Source organism: Callithrix jacchus, chromosome 8 (genome assembly GCF_049354715.1).
Source record: "Callithrix jacchus isolate 240 chromosome 8, calJac240_pri, whole genome shotgun sequence".
NCBI lineage: Eukaryota > Metazoa > Chordata > Mammalia > Primates > Cebidae > Callithrix > Callithrix jacchus.
Genome location: NC_133509.1, coordinates 45914196 through 45932206, shown reverse-complemented (window position 1 = coordinate 45932206; position 18011 = coordinate 45914196). Strand labels below are relative to the sequence as shown.

At 41.8% G+C, this 18011-nt stretch overlaps 1 protein-coding gene across 11 annotated transcripts in view; it reads left to right on the top strand.

Annotated features, from left to right (window-relative positions):
• The window catches only part of KNL1 (kinetochore scaffold 1), a 73805-nt gene extending 56512 nt beyond the window's left edge, over positions 1-17293 (top strand). For 6 of the 11 annotated variants that reach the window (XM_078334357.1, XM_078334356.1, XM_078334354.1 and 3 more), the window contains 10 exons: positions 2715-2792; positions 2956-2995; positions 3802-3903; positions 4334-4434; positions 7550-7618; positions 8643-8735; positions 10299-10408; positions 10615-10733; positions 13068-13190; positions 15467-17293. In XM_078334357.1, coding sequence (XP_078190483.1) covers positions 2715-2792; positions 2956-2995; positions 3802-3903; positions 4334-4434; positions 7550-7618; positions 8643-8735; positions 10299-10408; positions 10615-10733; positions 13068-13190; positions 15467-15581 — 950 coding nt within the window. In that variant the 3' untranslated portion in view covers positions 15582-17293. Of the gene's footprint in view, positions 1-2714; positions 2793-2955; positions 2996-3801; positions 3904-4333; positions 4435-7549; positions 7619-8642; positions 8736-10298; positions 10409-10614; positions 10734-13067; positions 13191-15466 lie in introns of those variants that run through there. The other 5 variants (XR_013521038.1, XM_002753598.6, XM_054239725.2 and 2 more) reach the window with 3 other exon arrangements.
• The last annotated feature ends 718 nt before the right edge of the window (positions 17294-18011 follow it).

Here is an 18011-nt window from a genome sequence, read left to right as displayed (position 1 = left end):
CAAAAAAAAAGTTAGCTCAGCATGGTGGCACATGCCTGTAATCCTAGCTACTTGGGAGGCTGAGGTAGGAAGATCTCTTGAGCCCAGGAGGTCAAGGCTACAGTGAGCCAAGATCATACCACTGCACTCCAGCCTGTGTGACAGAGTGAACTAAATAAATAAATACATTTAGGCCGGGCGCGGTGGCTCAAGCCTGTAATCCTAGCACTTTGGGAGGCCAAGGCGGGTGGATCACGAGGTCAAGAGATCGAGACCATCCTGGTCAACATGGTGAAACCCTGTCTCTACTAAAAATACAAAAAATTAGCTGGGCACGGTGGTGCATGCCTGTAATCCCAGCTGCTCAGGAGGCTGAGGCAGGAGAATTGCCTGAACCCAGGAGGCGGAGGTTGCGGTGAGCCAAGATCGCGCCATTGCATTCCAGCCTGGGTAACAAGAGCGAAACTCCGTCTCAATCAATCAATCAATCAATCAATAAATTTAAATACATTATCTTCTCCCAGCTCCAAAATAAATCCAAAAACTTGTTCTCTCTTATGATGTTTATCATCTTTATTTATAGCAGTCACAATTCTTACACATTATAAAAGGCTCAATACTTTCATTGTCTTTGATGCTCTCTTAACAAGTCTGTCACCTCAGCAGCTTCGGCATCTCGTGTTTTTTTCCCTTTCGCATTAAGGCTCTCATTAATTCTGAAATGTGCTATTTCAGTCTTCTAACTCATCTTTATACATTTTTACCATTATTCTGCCTCCTTCTAGTCCAACCTGCGCGTTGCTGCCAAATTAATAATAATGAAAGACAGTTTTCATTAATGTTACGCCTCTGAAAAACTTCTGTCCTTCCATTTATTACAAAATAAAATCCAAACTTAACTCTCTGTGGTTGGCTTCAAGAAAAAAGAAGGCCAGGTGCAGTGGATCAAGCCTGTAATCCCAGGAGTTCGAGACCAGCCTGACCAACATGGTGAAACCCCGTCTCTGTTAAAAAAAGAAAAAGTAGCTAGGTGTGGTGGTGTGAGCCTGTAATCGCAGCTACTCAGGAGACTGAGGCAGAGGAATCGCCTGAACTCAGGAGGCAGAGGTTGCAGTGAGATGAGATCGCACCACCGCACTCCGACCCGGGTGACAGAGTAAGACTCCCTCCCAAAAAAAAAAAAAAAAAAAAAGAAAAAGTCCAAACTTCTGAGCTGGACATTTCATGTTTTCTATAGTTGTATTCAGATTTATGTGGTTTGTTACTGCTCCCGTACACATTCTAAATTCCAATCAAACATTGCTGTTTTTATGCAGTTCTGCCACTTTTTTGAGATAGATTCTCTGTCGCCCAGGCCAGTGGTATGATCTCTACTCACTGCAACCTCTGCCTCCTGGGTTCAAGTGATTCTTGTGCCTCAGCCTCCCGAGTAGCTGAGATTATAGGCATGCATCACCACCCCCAGCTAATTTTTGTAGTTTTAGTAGAGATGGGGTTTCACCATATAGGCCAGGCTGGTCTCAAACTCCTGGCCTCAAATGATTGCCCACCTCAGCCTCCCAAAGTGCTAGGATTACAGACATGAGCCACTATGCCCACCTTTTTTTTTTTAAAGAGAGAGAGTCTCACCCTGTTGCCTAGGCTGCAGTGTAATGGCATGATCATAGCTCACTGCAGCTTCAAACTCCTGGAATCAAGGAATCCTCCCTCCTCAGTAGTTGAGACAACAGGCACACACCACTGGCCTGACCATTTCTATCACTTTTGTCTTTGCTACTACATTCTCTTCTGTTTTTCACCAAAAGAAATAGTCTATATTCCTTGAGCTCCCATGGCTATTTTGTTAGTAGTTTTCTTTTTTTTTAGATGGCCATTCGTCTGGATTTGTTAGTACTTTTTTTTTGAGACAGAGTCTCACTCTGTCACCAGGTGCCAGGCTGGAGTGCAGTGGCACAATCTCGGCTCACTGTAACCTCCGCCTCCCGGGTTCAAGCAATTCTCCTGCCTCAGCCTCCCGAGTAGCTGGGACTACAGGCGCACGCCACCACGCCCAGCTAATTTCTGTATTTTTAGTTGAGACGGGGTTTCACCATGTTGGCCAGGATGGTCTTGATCTCTTGACCTCGTGATCCGCCCGCCTCGGCCTCTCAAAGTGCTGGGATTACAGGCTTGAGCCACCATGCCTGGCCTTGTTAGTCCTTTTTATATCACCCATCACATCATCTACTTGTATTATAGTTATTTGGATGGTTTTTCTACCTGATTAAATTATGATCTCTGTGTAGTCAAGAATTAGCTCTTCTTTTTCTGCATATCCTTCAGAGTCCCTAGTTTCATACAGAATAAGTGCCTAGTACATGTTTTTGGCACTGAATTGACAATGAGTACATGAATTCCATGGTCTAAACTTCACCCCTTTGTTGACTACCTTTCTTTTTCTTTCACAGAAAAAAAAAAAAAAACAGAAGCCATCAGACTGGAACCTCTAAACTTCCTGCTACTAAAGAAACAACCTCTTGTTGTTTAGTAAATTGTTTTTGACAGAATTATTCTTTTTTTCCTTATTTTGTTTTCTGTTTTACTTATTTTTTATTGAATTATTCTAACACATGTTATCTACTTTAGAAACTAAGAATTCGGAGGATGAAGAGAAAGTTTTTGACTGAATAGTTCTATTTTTTCTTATTTTGTTTTCTTTTTTACTGAATTATTATAACACGTGTTGTCTACTTTAGAAACTAAGAATTTGGAGGATGAAGAGAAAGACAGTCTTGTGGAAGAATGGGATTCTGAAATGAGAACTGCAGAGAAAGGTAAATGAAGTAGTTAAGGAGATAAATGGGTGTGGGGGAAACCGTTCTGAGTTTGTTTATATACTTAAATGAGATTAAGTCAGATAGACTTTTTAGTAAAACAGATTAATTTTTTGGCAACATTCTAATGTGTTTGTTCTGGTTTTTTTATCTTTTTCCAAAGAACTGGAACAGCTGAAAACTGAGGAGGAGGAGTTTCAAAGGTCAGCCTTCAATCCAACTGTCAGAAAATATAATGCCAAACTACAGAAGGCTAGATGACTTCCTGCTTCTAGAGACTGATGGGACTGGGGACATGAGTCTTGACTTAGGCTGACTCAGTGCTTCTCCACTTTGAATGGAACCGTAGAGTCCATCTTAGTCAACAATAGTTTTGAAGCACTTATTGTTTGCAGGGCATTTATCCAAAACAGTGTTTCTAAAATTTGAAAACTACCAGTATCCTTTTTGTTTAATACATATAAAAATAAAGAAGCGTAAAATGAAGTATATCTTTCTTAGGCCTATGACTCTTATTCAGCTGTCAGTCTAAAATCAAGTAAATAGAAATAATGACTAAATCTCTAAAATGCTAGTTGACAACATTGATTTGACAGGGGATAGTGTTTGGCTGAAATTAAATTAACTGTGACATGTCTCAGTTTTAAGGTAGATCTTATGATCTACATTATGCTTAAATTTTTATGTTTTTGCTTTTTATCAAAAATAAAAATGTAATGTTTAATAATTATCTTAACATGTGAATCCCAAGGATATCTTCATGGATCCTAATTTGAAACACAATGATTTATGCCTTTCCCAGGTAGACACACTTCTAGATTAATACTTATTAAAAAAAAAAAAAAACCTAAACAAAGAATGCAGAAATGGATGCCATACACCTAACATTATTGCCTCAATGGGGAGTCATGTAGCATGTGACTTCTTATCATAAACCTTTTATATTGATAGAGTTTAAATTCTCTAAGAAAAGACTTATCTCTCTGTGAATACCTGCTTTTTTTGGCAGAAATCTCTTAGAACTGGAGGTACAAAAAGAGCAGACCCTTGCTCAAATAGACTTTATGCAAAAACAAACAAATAGAACTGAAGAGCTACTGGATCAGTTGAGGTAAGGAAATGCAAGTGTCATTGTTTGTGTTTTAATCTGTACCTTGTGGTTGTGTGAAACTACTGGAGCAGCTGATGTATTAGTGTGTTGCTGTTTTTAACCTATACAGTGCAGTCTCAAAAAGAGTCAGTGTACTCAGCAGTAAGCTGAAAATGGAGTCGAAGAACTATGGACTTATAATTTTTCAGTAGTTTACATCGTTCATTGCCTAGACTTGGTGTTTCTCCAATATACAACTCAAAATTGGGTTCTTTCTTCTTTCAAAAGCTTAAGTTTGGACATTCAATATTTGAATTGAAATATTGATTGTCTCCCAATCCAGTGGAAAAACATTAGCAGCTGCTATTGGTACTGTTTGGGTGGTATCAGAAGTTTGGTTTTATCTTGATTCCAAAAATGCTTTTTAAAAATCCTGTTTCTCTCTCTTCAGCTTGTCTGAGTGGGATGTTGTTGAGTGGAGTGATGATCAAGCTTTATTAACCTTTGTTTATGATTCGATAGAACTCACCATTACCTTTGGAGAGTCAATTGGTAAGGAGCCAAAGTGAGATAATTCTCTACAGAAAAATGAATGGCTGTACTAACTAAAGATTCAAATCTTTATTTAGCTATACTGATAACTATTGACTTGATGAGAGCACTGCTGAAAGTCTTAGAAGAGTCATCTTTAGTGATAGAATTTTATTTTGTAAAGAAAAGAAAAATGCAGTTAGTGAAAGTTGCCCTTTGTTGAATTACATTAAATGATAAAAATTTTGCTATCCAAATAATGGATAAACATGCTACTCATTTCCATTTACTGTGAGCTTCTTTCTTTTAATCTCCATCTTTTGTTATAGAGAATAGGAGAATTTACTTTAGTGGCTATGGCTAGTGTTTCTTCTTTTTTTTTGAGACAGAGTTTCGCTCTTGTTACCCAGGCTGGAGTGCAATGGTGCAATCTTGGCTCACCACAACCTCTGCCTCCTGGGTTCATGCAATTCTCTTGCCTCAGCCTCCCGAGTAGCTGGGACTACAGGTGCACACCACTACACCTAGCTAATTTTTGTATTTTTAGTAGAGACGGGGTTTCATCTTGTTGACCAGGATGGTCTTGATCTCTTGACCTCGTGATCCACCCACCTCGGCCTCCCAAAGTGCTGGGATTATAGGCATGAGCCACCAGGCCCGGCCATGTTTCTTCTTTTTTTTTTCTTTTAACTTAAGAGTGAAGCCAAATAACAAGTTATTTGGAAGTTGTGTGTATAGGTGGGTTTTTCATCTAAAAGAATGAAATCACTGTATATGGGAGAAATCACCATATGGTAACCGGACAGAGGCCCGGCTGTTTTGTTGGAGTCTCCTAATTGTCAAGTGTTCTTTCTCTTTAACCAATCAGCTTCAAATGGCCAACCAGGGGCAAACATGGCCGTTTTAGAATTTAGGATCGTCACAGTCTCTGGGCCTTTAAAACTGATTCTCCTTGAAAGTTTCTTTTCTCAATGATTAGCATTACTTTCTGTCCAGGTTCAAAATTAAAACTGAGGAATCACTCTATACCTCTTTCTCCCTCAATGTATATATTCAAATCATCAGTAAGATATACTGTTTTTGTTTTGTGTTTTTGAGACAGAGTCTCACTTATTCTGCCAGCTAGGTTGGAGTGCGCTAGTGCAAATCTCTGCTCACTGCAACCTCTGCTGCCGGTCCAAGGGATTCTCCTGCCTCAGCCTCCCAAGTAGCTGGAATTACAGGCATGCGCCACCACGCATGGCTAATTTTTGTGGAGATGGGGTTTCACCATGTTGGCTAGGCTGATCTTGAACTCCTGACCTCAAGTGATTCTCCCACCTTGGCCTCCTAAAGTGCTAGGATTACAGCACCCAACCTACTGGTTTTAATTTCCTAATATTCATCCACTATTTTTCATCTATTCTGTCGATAATCATCTCTAACCTAGATGACTGCAGTAACATTCCAACTGGACTTTATGGATCTTCTCCTTCTCCTCCCTGAAACTATGAAGCTATAGGGATTATTGAAAATTTGACTATGCACCTACTACTCTTAGGCTAATGATCAAAGTATTTGATCTAGCCTGTGAAACCCTGCCTGGATTGAATTTTTCTCCTTTTCCTATCTCATACTACCTTCCTACCTCTGCATGTTGGCCACATTAGGCTTCTTTTATTTCCTTAAATGATTGTGGTCTTTCCTGCTCAGTCATATTCATCCTATCTCAACGCCTTCGTGCTGTTGTTTCTTATGCCTGAGAGCTCTTTTCCCCTGCTTCACTAATCAACTCCTACTAATAATTATAATAACTCAGCTCTCAGTGATCACTTTTTTTTTTTTTGAAACGGAGTCTCGCTCTATCACCAGGCTGGAATGCTGTGTCACAATTTCAGCTCACTGCAACCTCTGCCTCCAGAGTTCAAGTGATTCTCCTGCCTTAGCCTCCCAAGTAGCTAGGACTACAGGCACACACCACCACACCTAGCTAATTTTTGTATTTTTTTTTTATTATTTATTTATTTATTTTTGAGGCGGAGTTTTGCTGTTACCCAGAGTGGAGTGCAATGGCACGATCTCGGTTCACCGCAACCCCCACCTTCTGGGTTCAAGCAATTCTCCTGCCTCAACCTCCCGAGTAGCTGGGACTATAGGCGCGCACCACCATGCCCAGCTAATTTTTTGTATTTTTAGTAGAGACGGGGTTTCACCTTGTTGACCAGGATGGTCTCGATCTCTTGACCTTGTGATCCACCCACCTTGGCCTCCCAAAGTGCTGGGATTATAGGCGTGAGCCACCGTGCCCGGCGCTAATTTTTGTATTTTTAGTAGAGATGGGGTTTCACCAGGTTGGCCGGGATGGTCTCCATCTCTTGACCTCATGATCCACCCACCTTAGCTTCCCAAAGTGCTGGGATTTCAGGCATGAGCCACCTCACCCAGCCTCACTGATCACTTTCTCACCCTTCTATTACATGTTCTTCTTGCTTCCTGTGATTTTCCTTAATAGTGCTTATTATAGATTATAGTTCTTGCTGTGTTTATGAGTGCAGTTATCTGTATGTCTCCCTGAATTGTAAGCTTCTTGAGGGCACAGGTTGAGTATATCTGTTTTTCTCATGGTGTCCACGGTGCCTAACACATAGAAAATATTTAACAAAGCATTCAACAAAGAGAAAAGAATCAATTTAAGAGAGAGAGATAACCCTAGGCTGGAGGAGTGAGCAGCTATCTTACCTACCTAAAACATGTTATAGCAATGCTAAAAGCATAACTCATTTTTACTGTATCTATACAAGGAGTGTAGGTATAGGGAGGTTATAGCCTTTTTTTTAAAATATGCAATTCCTAAAAAGTAAATTTATCTTTGCACAGAAGTTAGGGGTTAAGGGAGGAGGCCTTAACAAATATAGCTGTGTACTACATATTAAATTTCCTTGAAAGACCTACCAATCAATGTAGTTGAACAGTCTCAGAGGAGCCTTTACAATATACAGAGAATAATGATTCAAGGATAAACCTTCAACTTCCTGTGAAAAAAACTATGCTACACAGAAGGAATAGGATTCTAAAGTACTGTGTTTTATATGGCTTCAAATTAGGTAGTTAAAAAAAAAACACATCAATCATGTAGCATTATTCTGGTTCTTTCTAGTTGGTCTCCCTTTCCTGGACAACAATATAAGGAAGATTATTGATGTGAATTTTCAATCTCTGTTAGACGGTAAGTTGAAAACATTTAAGCCTCTAAAAATTTGTTGGGGCCGGGGACTGTGGCTCATGCCTGTAATCCCAGCAGTTGGGGAGGCCAAGGCGGGCAGATCACTTGGGGTCAGGAGTTCAAGACCAGCCTGGCTAACATGGTGAAACCCCATCTCTACTAAAAATACAAAAGTTATCAGGGCCTGGTGGCACCTGCCTGTAGCCCCAGCTACTCTGGAGGATGAGGCAGGAGAATTGCTTGAACCCAGGAGGTGGAGGTTGCAGTGAGCCAAGATTATGCCACTGCACTCCAGCCTGGTGACATAGTGAGACCCTGTCTCAAAAATAAATAAAAATACAAATAAAATAGATAAATAAATAGAAATTAGTGGGTCATGTGCAGTGGCTCACGCCTGTAATTGCAGCACTCTGGGAGGACAAGGTGGGCAGATCATTTGAGCTCAGGACTTTGAGACCAGCCTAGGTAACATAGGAAGACCCTGTTTCTACAAAAATAAAAACGAGGTGTTTTTTGTTTTTTTTTTTAATTAAAAAATAAATTTGGCCAGCTGCTGTGGATCACACCTATAATCCCAGCACTTTTTGAGGCTGAGGCAGGCGGATCACCTGAGGTCAGGAATTGGAGACCATCCTGGCCAACATGGTGAAACCCTGTAAAAATACAAAAAGTAGCCAGGTATGGTGGTGAAGGCCTATAGTCCCAGCTATTTGAGAGGGTGACACAAGAGAATCCCTTGAACCCGGGAGGCGAAGGTTGTAGTGAGCCAAGATTCCACAACTGCACTCCAGCCTGGGCCACAGAATGAGATTCCATCTCTAAATAAATAAATAAATAAATAAAAATTTATTTATTGGTGATATACAGGTATAAATTGCTCCTTGAGAACTCTTTAACAAAGTATATTAAATATAAGCAAAAACAACAGTAATAATATTTTCTTAGAAATGTGTATTAAACATAAAACTGCTTTGAGTAATGTTCCAAATTTGGGGTAGATTTTAAAAGAAACGATTTTTTTGGCCAGGCACGGTGGCTCACACCTGTAATCCCAGCACTTTGGGAGGCCGAGGCAGGCGGATCACAAGGTCAGGAGTTCGAGACCAGCCTGGCCAACCTGGTAAAACTCCGTCTCTGCTAAGGATACAAAAATTAGCTGGAGGCAGTGGCGGGTGCCTGTAATTCCAGCTACTCGGGGCTGAGGCAGGAGAATTGCTTGAACCTGGGAGGTGGTGGTTGCAGTGAGCCGAGATCATGCCACTGCATTCCAGTCTGGGTGACAGAGCAAGACTCTGTCTCAGGAAAAAAAAAAAAGATTTAAAGAACAAGATTACTAGGTCTTGAGCAATGATTAATATTAGCTGTTTTCATAATATAAAAATTATGAGCACTTAATCTGTATTGGGCATGTGTATTAACACTGAAGTCCATGTGAACTGTTCTCCATTTTACAAATTAGGAAACTACAGAAAAAACTTAAGTGTTATGTCTAGGGTCACTTAGGTATGAAAGAAAGCCAGGATTTAAACTTAGGTCTATGTTACATGTAAACCCACACTCTTAACTCAAGTACTGTTTCTCTATGTGATACAGGCTTGAGTTTTTGTGGAAATGCTTATCTTCACCATATATGTTATAATCATGTTTGAAAGTAAGAATGGAGACCAGGCATGGTGGCTCACACCTGTAATCCCAGCACTTTGGGAGGCCAAGGTGGGCAGATCACAAGATCAGGAGATCGAGATCATCCTGGTCAACATAATGAAACCCCGTCTCTATTAAAATACAAAAAATTAGCCAGGCATGGAGGCTCGTGCCTATAATCCCAGCTACTCGGAAGCCTGAGGCAGAACCCGGGAGGGGGAGGTTGCAGTGAGCTGAAATCGTACCACTGCATTCTAGCCTGGCAACAGAGGAAGACGAGTCTCAAAAAAAAAAGAAAGAAAATAAGAGTGGAGAGAATATGCCCAGGCACGATGGCTCGTGCCTGTAATAATCCCAGCATTTTGGGAGGCTGAGAGGCAGGTGGATTACCTAAAGGCAGGAGTTCAAGACCAGCCTGCACAACATGGTGTAACCCCATCTTTACTAAAAATACAAAAATTAGCCTGGTGTGGTGGCAGACACCTGTAATTCAGCCAGTTGGGAGGCTGGAGTGGAAGAATCGGTTGAGCGTGGGAGGTGGAGGTTACAGTGAGCCGACATCTCGCCATTGCACTCCAGCCTGGGTGACAGAGCGAGACTCCAAAAGAAAAAAAAAGTGACCAGGTGTAGTGGCTCACGCCTGTAATCCCAGCACTTTGGGAGGCCAAGGCAGGTGGATCACGAGGTCAAGAGATCAAGACCATTCTGGTCAACATGGTGAAACCCTATCTCTACTAAAAATACAAAAAACTAGCTGGGCATGGTGGTGCGTGCCTGTAATCCCAGCTACTCAGGAGGCTGAGGCAGGATAATTGCCTGAACCCAGGAGGCGGAGGTTGCGGTGAGCCGAGATCGTGCCATTGCACTCCAGCCTGGGTAACAAGAGCGAAACTCTGTCTCAAAAAAAAAAAAGGAGGGGGGAGAGAATGCTTAAGTACCTGGTAGTTTGAGAGTATTTCTAGCTTATATGTTATGGTATTTTTTGCTTATATATGAATCATAAGTAATATCCTGCTTTTGCTTTTTTTTCCTTCCCCAGAGGAGAAAGCTCCTCCTTCCTCCCTTTTAGTTCATAAGCTTATTTTCCAGTACATTGAAGAAAAGGAATCCTGGAAGAAGACATGTACAACACAGCATCAGGTACCCAAGGTAAAGTCTGATTGAAGTATTTAAAGGAAAATTTGTATTATCTTTCCGAAAAAAAAAAGCAGAATTGAACTTTACATATATAATAGTGAATCCTGAAATGATAAATGTATTCAATTGTTTAACTTGTTTGAGTTCTTTATAAGTGAGCCACTAAGCATTGAAATGTTTTCATAATTTCATTGGATTTTTATTTTCATTTTTTCTAGATGCTTCAAGAATTCTCACCGGTAGTGAACCACTGCAGACTCCTTGGAGAGGAGATTGAGTATTTAAAGACATGGGGACCAAATTATAACCTAATGAACATAGATGTTAATAATTTTGAGTAAGTGTATTAGTTCCTAAGGACTACCATGACAGAGTACTACAAATTGGGTACCTTGCCGGGTGCGGTGGCTCACGCCTGTAATCCCAGCACTTTGGGAGGCCGAGGAGGGTGGGTCATGAGGTCAAGAGATCAAGACCATTCTGGTCAACATGGTGAAACCCCGTCTCTACTAAAAATATAAAAAATCAGCCGGGCATGGTGACACATACCTATAATCCCAGCTACGCAGGAGGCTGAGGCAGGAGAATTGCCTGAACCCAGGAAGCAGAGGTTGCGGTGAGCCAAGATCGCGCCATTGCGCTCCAGCCTGGGTAACAAGAGCGAAACTCCTTCTCAAAAAAAAAAAAAAAAATTGGGTACCTTAAGCAACAGGAATGTATTGTCTTACGGTTCTGGAGGCTGGAAGTCTAAGATCAAGGTGTAAGCGGTGTTGTTCTTTCTGAGGGCTGTTAGAAGGAATCTTCCATACCTTCTCCCAGTTCCCAATGCCTGGTGGTTTGCTGGCAATCTTTGGCTTGTAAATGCATAACCTTGATCTCTGCCTTCATCTTCACATGGTGTTTCTTTGATTGTGCACGTCTGCATTCACATTCCTCACCCCCCTGCCTTTTGTTTCTTTTTTTGAGACAGAGTCTTTCTCTGTTGCCCTTGCTCTGTCACCCTGGGTAGAGTGTAATGGCACGGTCTCCTCTCACTGCAACCTCCGTCTCCTGGATACAAGTGATTCTCCTGCCTCAGCCTCTAGAGTAGCTGGGATTACAGGCGCCAGCCACCATGCCTGGCTAATTTTTGTATTTTTAGTAGAGACGGGGTTATACCATGTTGGCCAGGCTGGTCTCAAACTCCTGACCACATGATCCGCCTACCTCAGTCTCCCAAAGTGCTAGATTACAGGTGTGAGCCACCGTGCAGCCAGCCCACATTTCCCCCCCTTTTGTTTTAGTTTTGCTCTTGTTACCCTGGATGGAGTGCAATGGTGCGATCTCAGCTCACCGTAACCTCCGCTTCCTGGGTTCAGGCAATTCTCCTGCCTCAGCCTCCTGAGTAGCTGGGATTACAGGCACGCGCCACCATGCCCAGCTAATTATTTGTATTTTTTTAGTAGAGATGGGGTTTCACCATTTTGACCAGGATGGACTCGATCTCTTGACCTCGTGAACCACCGCGCCCGGCCCACATTTCCCCTCTTTATAAGGACACTAGTCATAGTGGATTAGGGGCCCACCTTACTCTAGTAGGACTTCATGTTAACATATTACTTGTGTAGTGTCCCAATTTCCAAATGTCACATTCTGAGATGTTAGGGGTTTGGAATTCAACATATGAATTTTGGGGAATACAGTTCAACCCAACAGTAAGTACTTGGTCAACAGTTTATTAAATGAATATATATATATATATATATATATATATATATATATATATATATTCATTTTATTTAATAAAAAATAACATATAATAAATAATATATACATATTTTTTGAGTCAGAGTCTCGCTCCGTCACCCAGGCGGGAGTGCAATGGCCTAATCTTCAGCTCACTGCAACCTCTACCTTCCGGGTTCAAGCATTTCTGCCTCAGCCTCCCAAGTAGCTGGGATTACAGGCTCCCACCACCATGCCCAGCTAATTTTTGTATTTTTAGTGCAGATAAGGTTTCACCATTACACAATATTGGCCAGGCTGGTGTCTTAACCAGGCTGGTCTCGATCTCCTGACCTCATTATCTGTCAACCTCAGCCTCCCAAAGTTCTGGGATTATAGGCATGAGCCACTGCGCCTGGCCTTAAATGAAAATATTAATGCATTTCATGACTAGCAATGAAAAAGCAGTCTTTATAATACCTTGTTCCAGATGTTTTGCCCTTGCTCACTAGATAAGGATAAGAAATAATGGGCCAGGCATGGTGGCCCACACCTGTAATCCCAGCAAGGTGGTCTAATCGCTTGAGGCCAGGAGTTTGAGACCAGCTTGGCCAACATGGCAAAATCTGGTTTTTGGCTGGACTCAGTAGCTCATGCCTGTAATCCCAGCACTTTGGGAGGTGAGGCAGGTGGATCACTTGAGGTCACGAGTTTGAGACAATGTGGCCAACAAGGTGAAACCCCATCTCTACTAACAATGCAAAAATTAGCTGGGCGTGATGTCGCACACCTGTAATCCTAGCTATCAGGAGAATCGCTAGAACTGGGGAGGTGGAGGTTGCTATGAGCTAAGATTATGTGCACACCAGCCTGGGTGACACAGCAAGACTTCATCTCAACAAAAAAGAAATTGTGTTTCATGCTATGATTGTACTGCATTTTTAATTATGGATTTTGTCTTTTACAGATTGAGACTTTTATTCTCTAGCTCTGCAGCATTTGCAAAGTTTGAAATAACTTTGTTTCTCTCAGCCTATTATCCATCTGTACCATTACCTTTCACCATTCGGAATCATATTGGGAACACTAGGTAAGTAAAGGGCTGAGACACTGGACTACTTTTTAATGTTGTTTATTTTATTTGAAAGATTCCTCAAAGTGGTCAGCAAATCAGTGGATCATAGTGGAGCTAAAAATCAGTTCTCTGACTTCATTTTGAGGAATTTTTTCTTAAAGTCAGTGACCTTCATTGCTGTCTCCAGTGGATGCTAGAGACCATTGGTCTGTTCTTTTTTTTTTTTTTTAAGACGGAGTTTCACTCTTGTTACCCAGGCTGGAGTGCAATGGCGCAATCTCGGCTCACCGCAGCCTCCACCTCCTGGGTTCAGGCAATTCTCCTGCCTCAGCCTCCTGAGTAGCTGGGATTACAGGCACGTGCCACCATGCCCAGCTAATTTTTTGTGTATTTAGTAGAGGTGGGGTTTCACCATGTGATGTGGAGACCATTGGTCTGTTCTTTTATACCTGCTTCACTTTTTGAACACTCCCACCTAAAATATGAATCAAGAAGGAAAAAATTCAATGTAAGAGTAGTACAGATAATATGTAAACAACTTTTATGGCCTTAAAAACAGAGTTAGGGTTAGATATGATGGTTCATGCCTGTAAGCCCAGCACTTTAGGAGGCCAAGGTGGGCAGATCACTTAATCTTAGGAATTCCAGACCAGACTGGCCAATACAGTGAAGCACTGCCTCTACTAAACATACATAAATTAGCTGGGTGTGGTGGCGAGCACCTTTAGTCCCACTAATCATGAGGCTGAGGTGGGAGGATTGCTTGAGCCTGGGAGGTGGAGATTGCCATCAGCCAAGATCATGCTACTGTCTCAAAACAAAACAGTCTGTGGAACCAGACCTAAAAATATTTCATTCCTCCTAGGCTGTGATGTATTTCGTGAATTTTTAGACTCACTGCTGACAGATTGGAAGATAGCAGAGTTAAAAATGTGCTCATCTAGACCGGGTGCAGTGGCTCACGCCTGTAATCCCAGCCCTTTGGGAGGCTGCGGCAGGTAGATCATGAGGTCAGCAGTTTGAGAACAGCCTGGCCAACATGGTAAAACCCTGTATCTATTAAAAATACAAAAAATAGACCAAGGTGAGTGATCACCTGAGGTCAGGTGTTCAAGACCAGCCTGGCCAACATGATGAAATCTTGTCTTTACTAAAAATACAAAAATTGGTTGGGTGTGGTTGTGGGAGCCAATAGTCCCAGCTACTAGGGAGGCTGAGGCAGGAGAATCACTTGAACCTAGGAGTCAGAGGTTGCAGTGAGCCGGGGTCACACCACTGCACTCCAGCCTGGGCAACAGAGTGAGATTCTGTCTTAAAAAAAAAAAAATCCAGGCCAGGCGTGGTGGCTCACGCCTGTAATCCCAGCACTTTGGGAGGCTGAGGCGGGTGGATCATGAGGTCAAGAGATAGAGACCATCCTGGTCAACATGGTGAAACCCCGTCTCTACTAAAAGTACAAAAAATTAGCTGAGCACGGTGGCGCGTGCCTGTAATCCCAGCTACTCAGGAGGCTGGGATTTACTCTGCCTCAAAAACAAAACAAAACAAAACAAAAAACAGGCATGGTGGCAGGCATCTGTAATCCCAACTACTCAGGAGGCTGAGACAGAAGTCTCAGGAGGCTTGAACCTCAGAGACGGAAGTTGCAGTGAGCCGAGCACGCCACTGCACTGCAGGCTGGGCAACAGAGCAAGACCCTGTTTGAGGGGAAAAATGTGCTCACCTTACATTTGTCAGCAAAATCCAAGACGGCCAGGCGCCGTGGCTCACGCCTATAATCCCAGCACTTTGGGAGGCCGAGGTGGGTGGATCACAAGGTCAAGAGATCGAGACCATCCTGGTCAACGAGGTGAAACCCCGTCTCTACTAAAAATACAAAAATTAGCTGGGCATGGTGGTGCACACCTGTAGTCCCAGCTACTCGGGAGGCTGAGGTAGGAGAATTGCTTGAACCCAGAAGGTGGAAGTTGTGGTGAGCCGAGATCATGCCATTGCACTCCAGTCTGGGTAACAACAGTGAAACTCCATCTCAAAACGAACAAACAAACAAAAATCCAAGACTAAGATTTTTTATGACCAACAAAAGTAGCTAGGTTAAGATACTTCGCAATTACATATAGAATTGATTCTTAGGCCCTCTTCGAATCCCATTTCAAACTGAACAGTCTGGCTATTTTCAAAAATATCATTTGTACCTCCTAGGAAACAGAGACCAAGAACATAAATTCCACTGAACTGGAGACAAGTGTAAGATTTAAAAACAAAAATTGATGAAACTTTGTTCTTTACAGCCAAGATGATATTGCTACCATTCTATCTAAAGTGCCCCTGGAGAACAACTACCTGAAGAATGTAGTCAAGCAAATTTACCAAGATCTGCTTCAGGACTGCCACTTCTACCACTAGACCCTTGGACCACCATTAGAACAGCCCAGCAGAATGTCGTCGATATTATGTCAGGATCCCATTGCTCTGTAGCCTTTGTCTTTAGGTCATTACAAGCTGAGTAAAATTCCTTCTGATGATGTTATAGTTAATCTGTATGCTTTTAGATCTCTGCAAAATGATGGTGATGAAGGCTGGAATGATGAAAGGCCTGTTATCAACTTATTCATCTTTGTACCAAAGGTTTAAGTAATAGGACACTGAGGAAAAATTTCTTCTAACTAAACTAATGCTTTCTGCTTTAGTACAAGCCCTAAGGATTAACTTTTAAATATAAGAGGAAGTTTTACCACGGACAAAAACATTAGCCATTTTTTCACAAAATTTCTTTTTGTTTTCCCACACTAAAACAAAAAGAGAGAAAGCAATAGCACTCAGCCATAAATCCCAAAGATAGAACTATGATTTTTAAGTAGCCTGGCTTCTGCCTAGCCACTATTTCTTCAGTAGAGATGTATCTGTCTACAAACTATTCATCTTTTTTCTCCATTACTAAAATGGTATTAACAGAAAGCAGGGCCAGGTGCAATGGGTTGCTCACACCTGCAATCCCAGCAGTTTGGGAGGCCAAGGTAGGCAGATAGCTTGAGTCCAGGAGTTCGAGACCAGCCTGGGCAACATGGTGAAACCCCACCTCTACAAAAAAAATAGAAAAATTAGTCAGGCATGGTGGCTCGCACCTGTGGTCACAGCTACTTGGGAGTTTAATGCAGAAGGATCACTTGAGCCCAGGAGGAAGAGGTTGCCGTGAGCCAAGACCGTGCCACTGCACACCAGCGTAGGCAACAGAGCAAGGCCATGTCTCAAAAAACAAAGAGAGACAGCAATAGCACTCCAGCTATTGAAATGGTTGCCATTTTTTTGAGGGCCTTGCTTTTTATTCTTTGGTGTCCATTAATGTTTTCTTTTTTTTTTGAGACAGAGTTTCGCTCTTGTTACCCAGGCTGGAGTGCAATGGTGCGATCTCGGCTCACCGCAACCTCTGCCTCCTGGGTTCAGGCAATTCTCCTGCCTCAGCCTCCTGAGTAGCTGGGATTACAGGCACGCACCACCATGCCCAGCTAATTTTTTGTATTTTTAGTAGAGACGGGGTTTCACCATGTTGACCAGGATGGTCTCAATCTCTTGACCTCGTGATCCACCCGCCTTGGCCTCCCAAAGTGCTGGGATTAGATCTCTGCAGAATGATGAGATCTAATTATTGAGCCACCGCGCCCGGCGTAGTGTTTTCTTAATAAGTATGGTTTTTCTAGGCAAAGTGAATTCATTTTTGTCTAGTATATATATGTAAATATATTAATGTTGTTTTTGTGTTGGTGATGTAGTAAGGAGACGTATATAGAAATTCATTGAGATATATAGATATTCATCTGCCTAGCCAGTTTCCATCTTTCTGAGGAATGTTTCAAAGCAAAATTTCCTATTTTCTTTTATTACATAATGATACATCAAACAATATTACATCCAAATCACTAGTTTTATTAATTTCTAGCCGTGATAGACTTACTATTGCTCTATTCTTTTCTGATGCCTACCCTTGTTATACATATTGTTAAATGACCAATATTATGTATGAAGTAGACTAAAAACATTTTACTCAAACTTCAGTCATATCCTAATTGTGATAATTTTTGTTTTATATTCTAAACCAAAATATATTTGCATTCTTAAACTAACTTGTCTCAGAATTTTGCTTCATGCTTTAGGATCAGTTTAATGTCCTGTGGGTCCCATGAATATTATTGTCCCTCTTTCTGAGCTATACATCAAAACACACATAATCTTCAAAAGTCAACCCAAAACTCATTTGCCATAAAAATCAAGATACAGGCCGGGCGCGGTGGCTCAAGCCTGTAATCCCAGCACTTTGGGAGGCCGAGGTGGGTGGATCACGAGGTCAAGAGATTGAGACCATCCTGGTCAACATGGTGAAAGCCCGTCTCTACTAAAAATAAAAAAAAATTAGCTGGGCATGGTGGCGCGTGCCTGTAATTGCAGGTACTCAGGAGGCTGAGGCAGGAGAATTGCCTGAACCCAGGAGGCAGAGGTTGCGGTGAGCCGAGATCGCACCATTGCACTCCAGCCTGGGTAACAAGAGCGAACCTCCGTCTCAAAAAAAAAAAAAAAAATCAAGATACAGATGTTCTGTTTCCATAAATTCCTTGAAAAACTTTAAAGTCATCAATATGGTCTGTTTCCCTTGAAACTTAAGTTAGCTTTCTTATTGGAGTTGTTTTATTTATTTTCTATTAGTCTGAAAAGTAAAGATTTTGTTTTATGCATTTTAGTAACCTGCAACAACCAGCTCTAAGAATGATTTGGCTTGTGATGACCGTCTGTGTTTTTTGGGATTTGGAGTACGTAATCGTAATATTTACTTAATTATGTGTT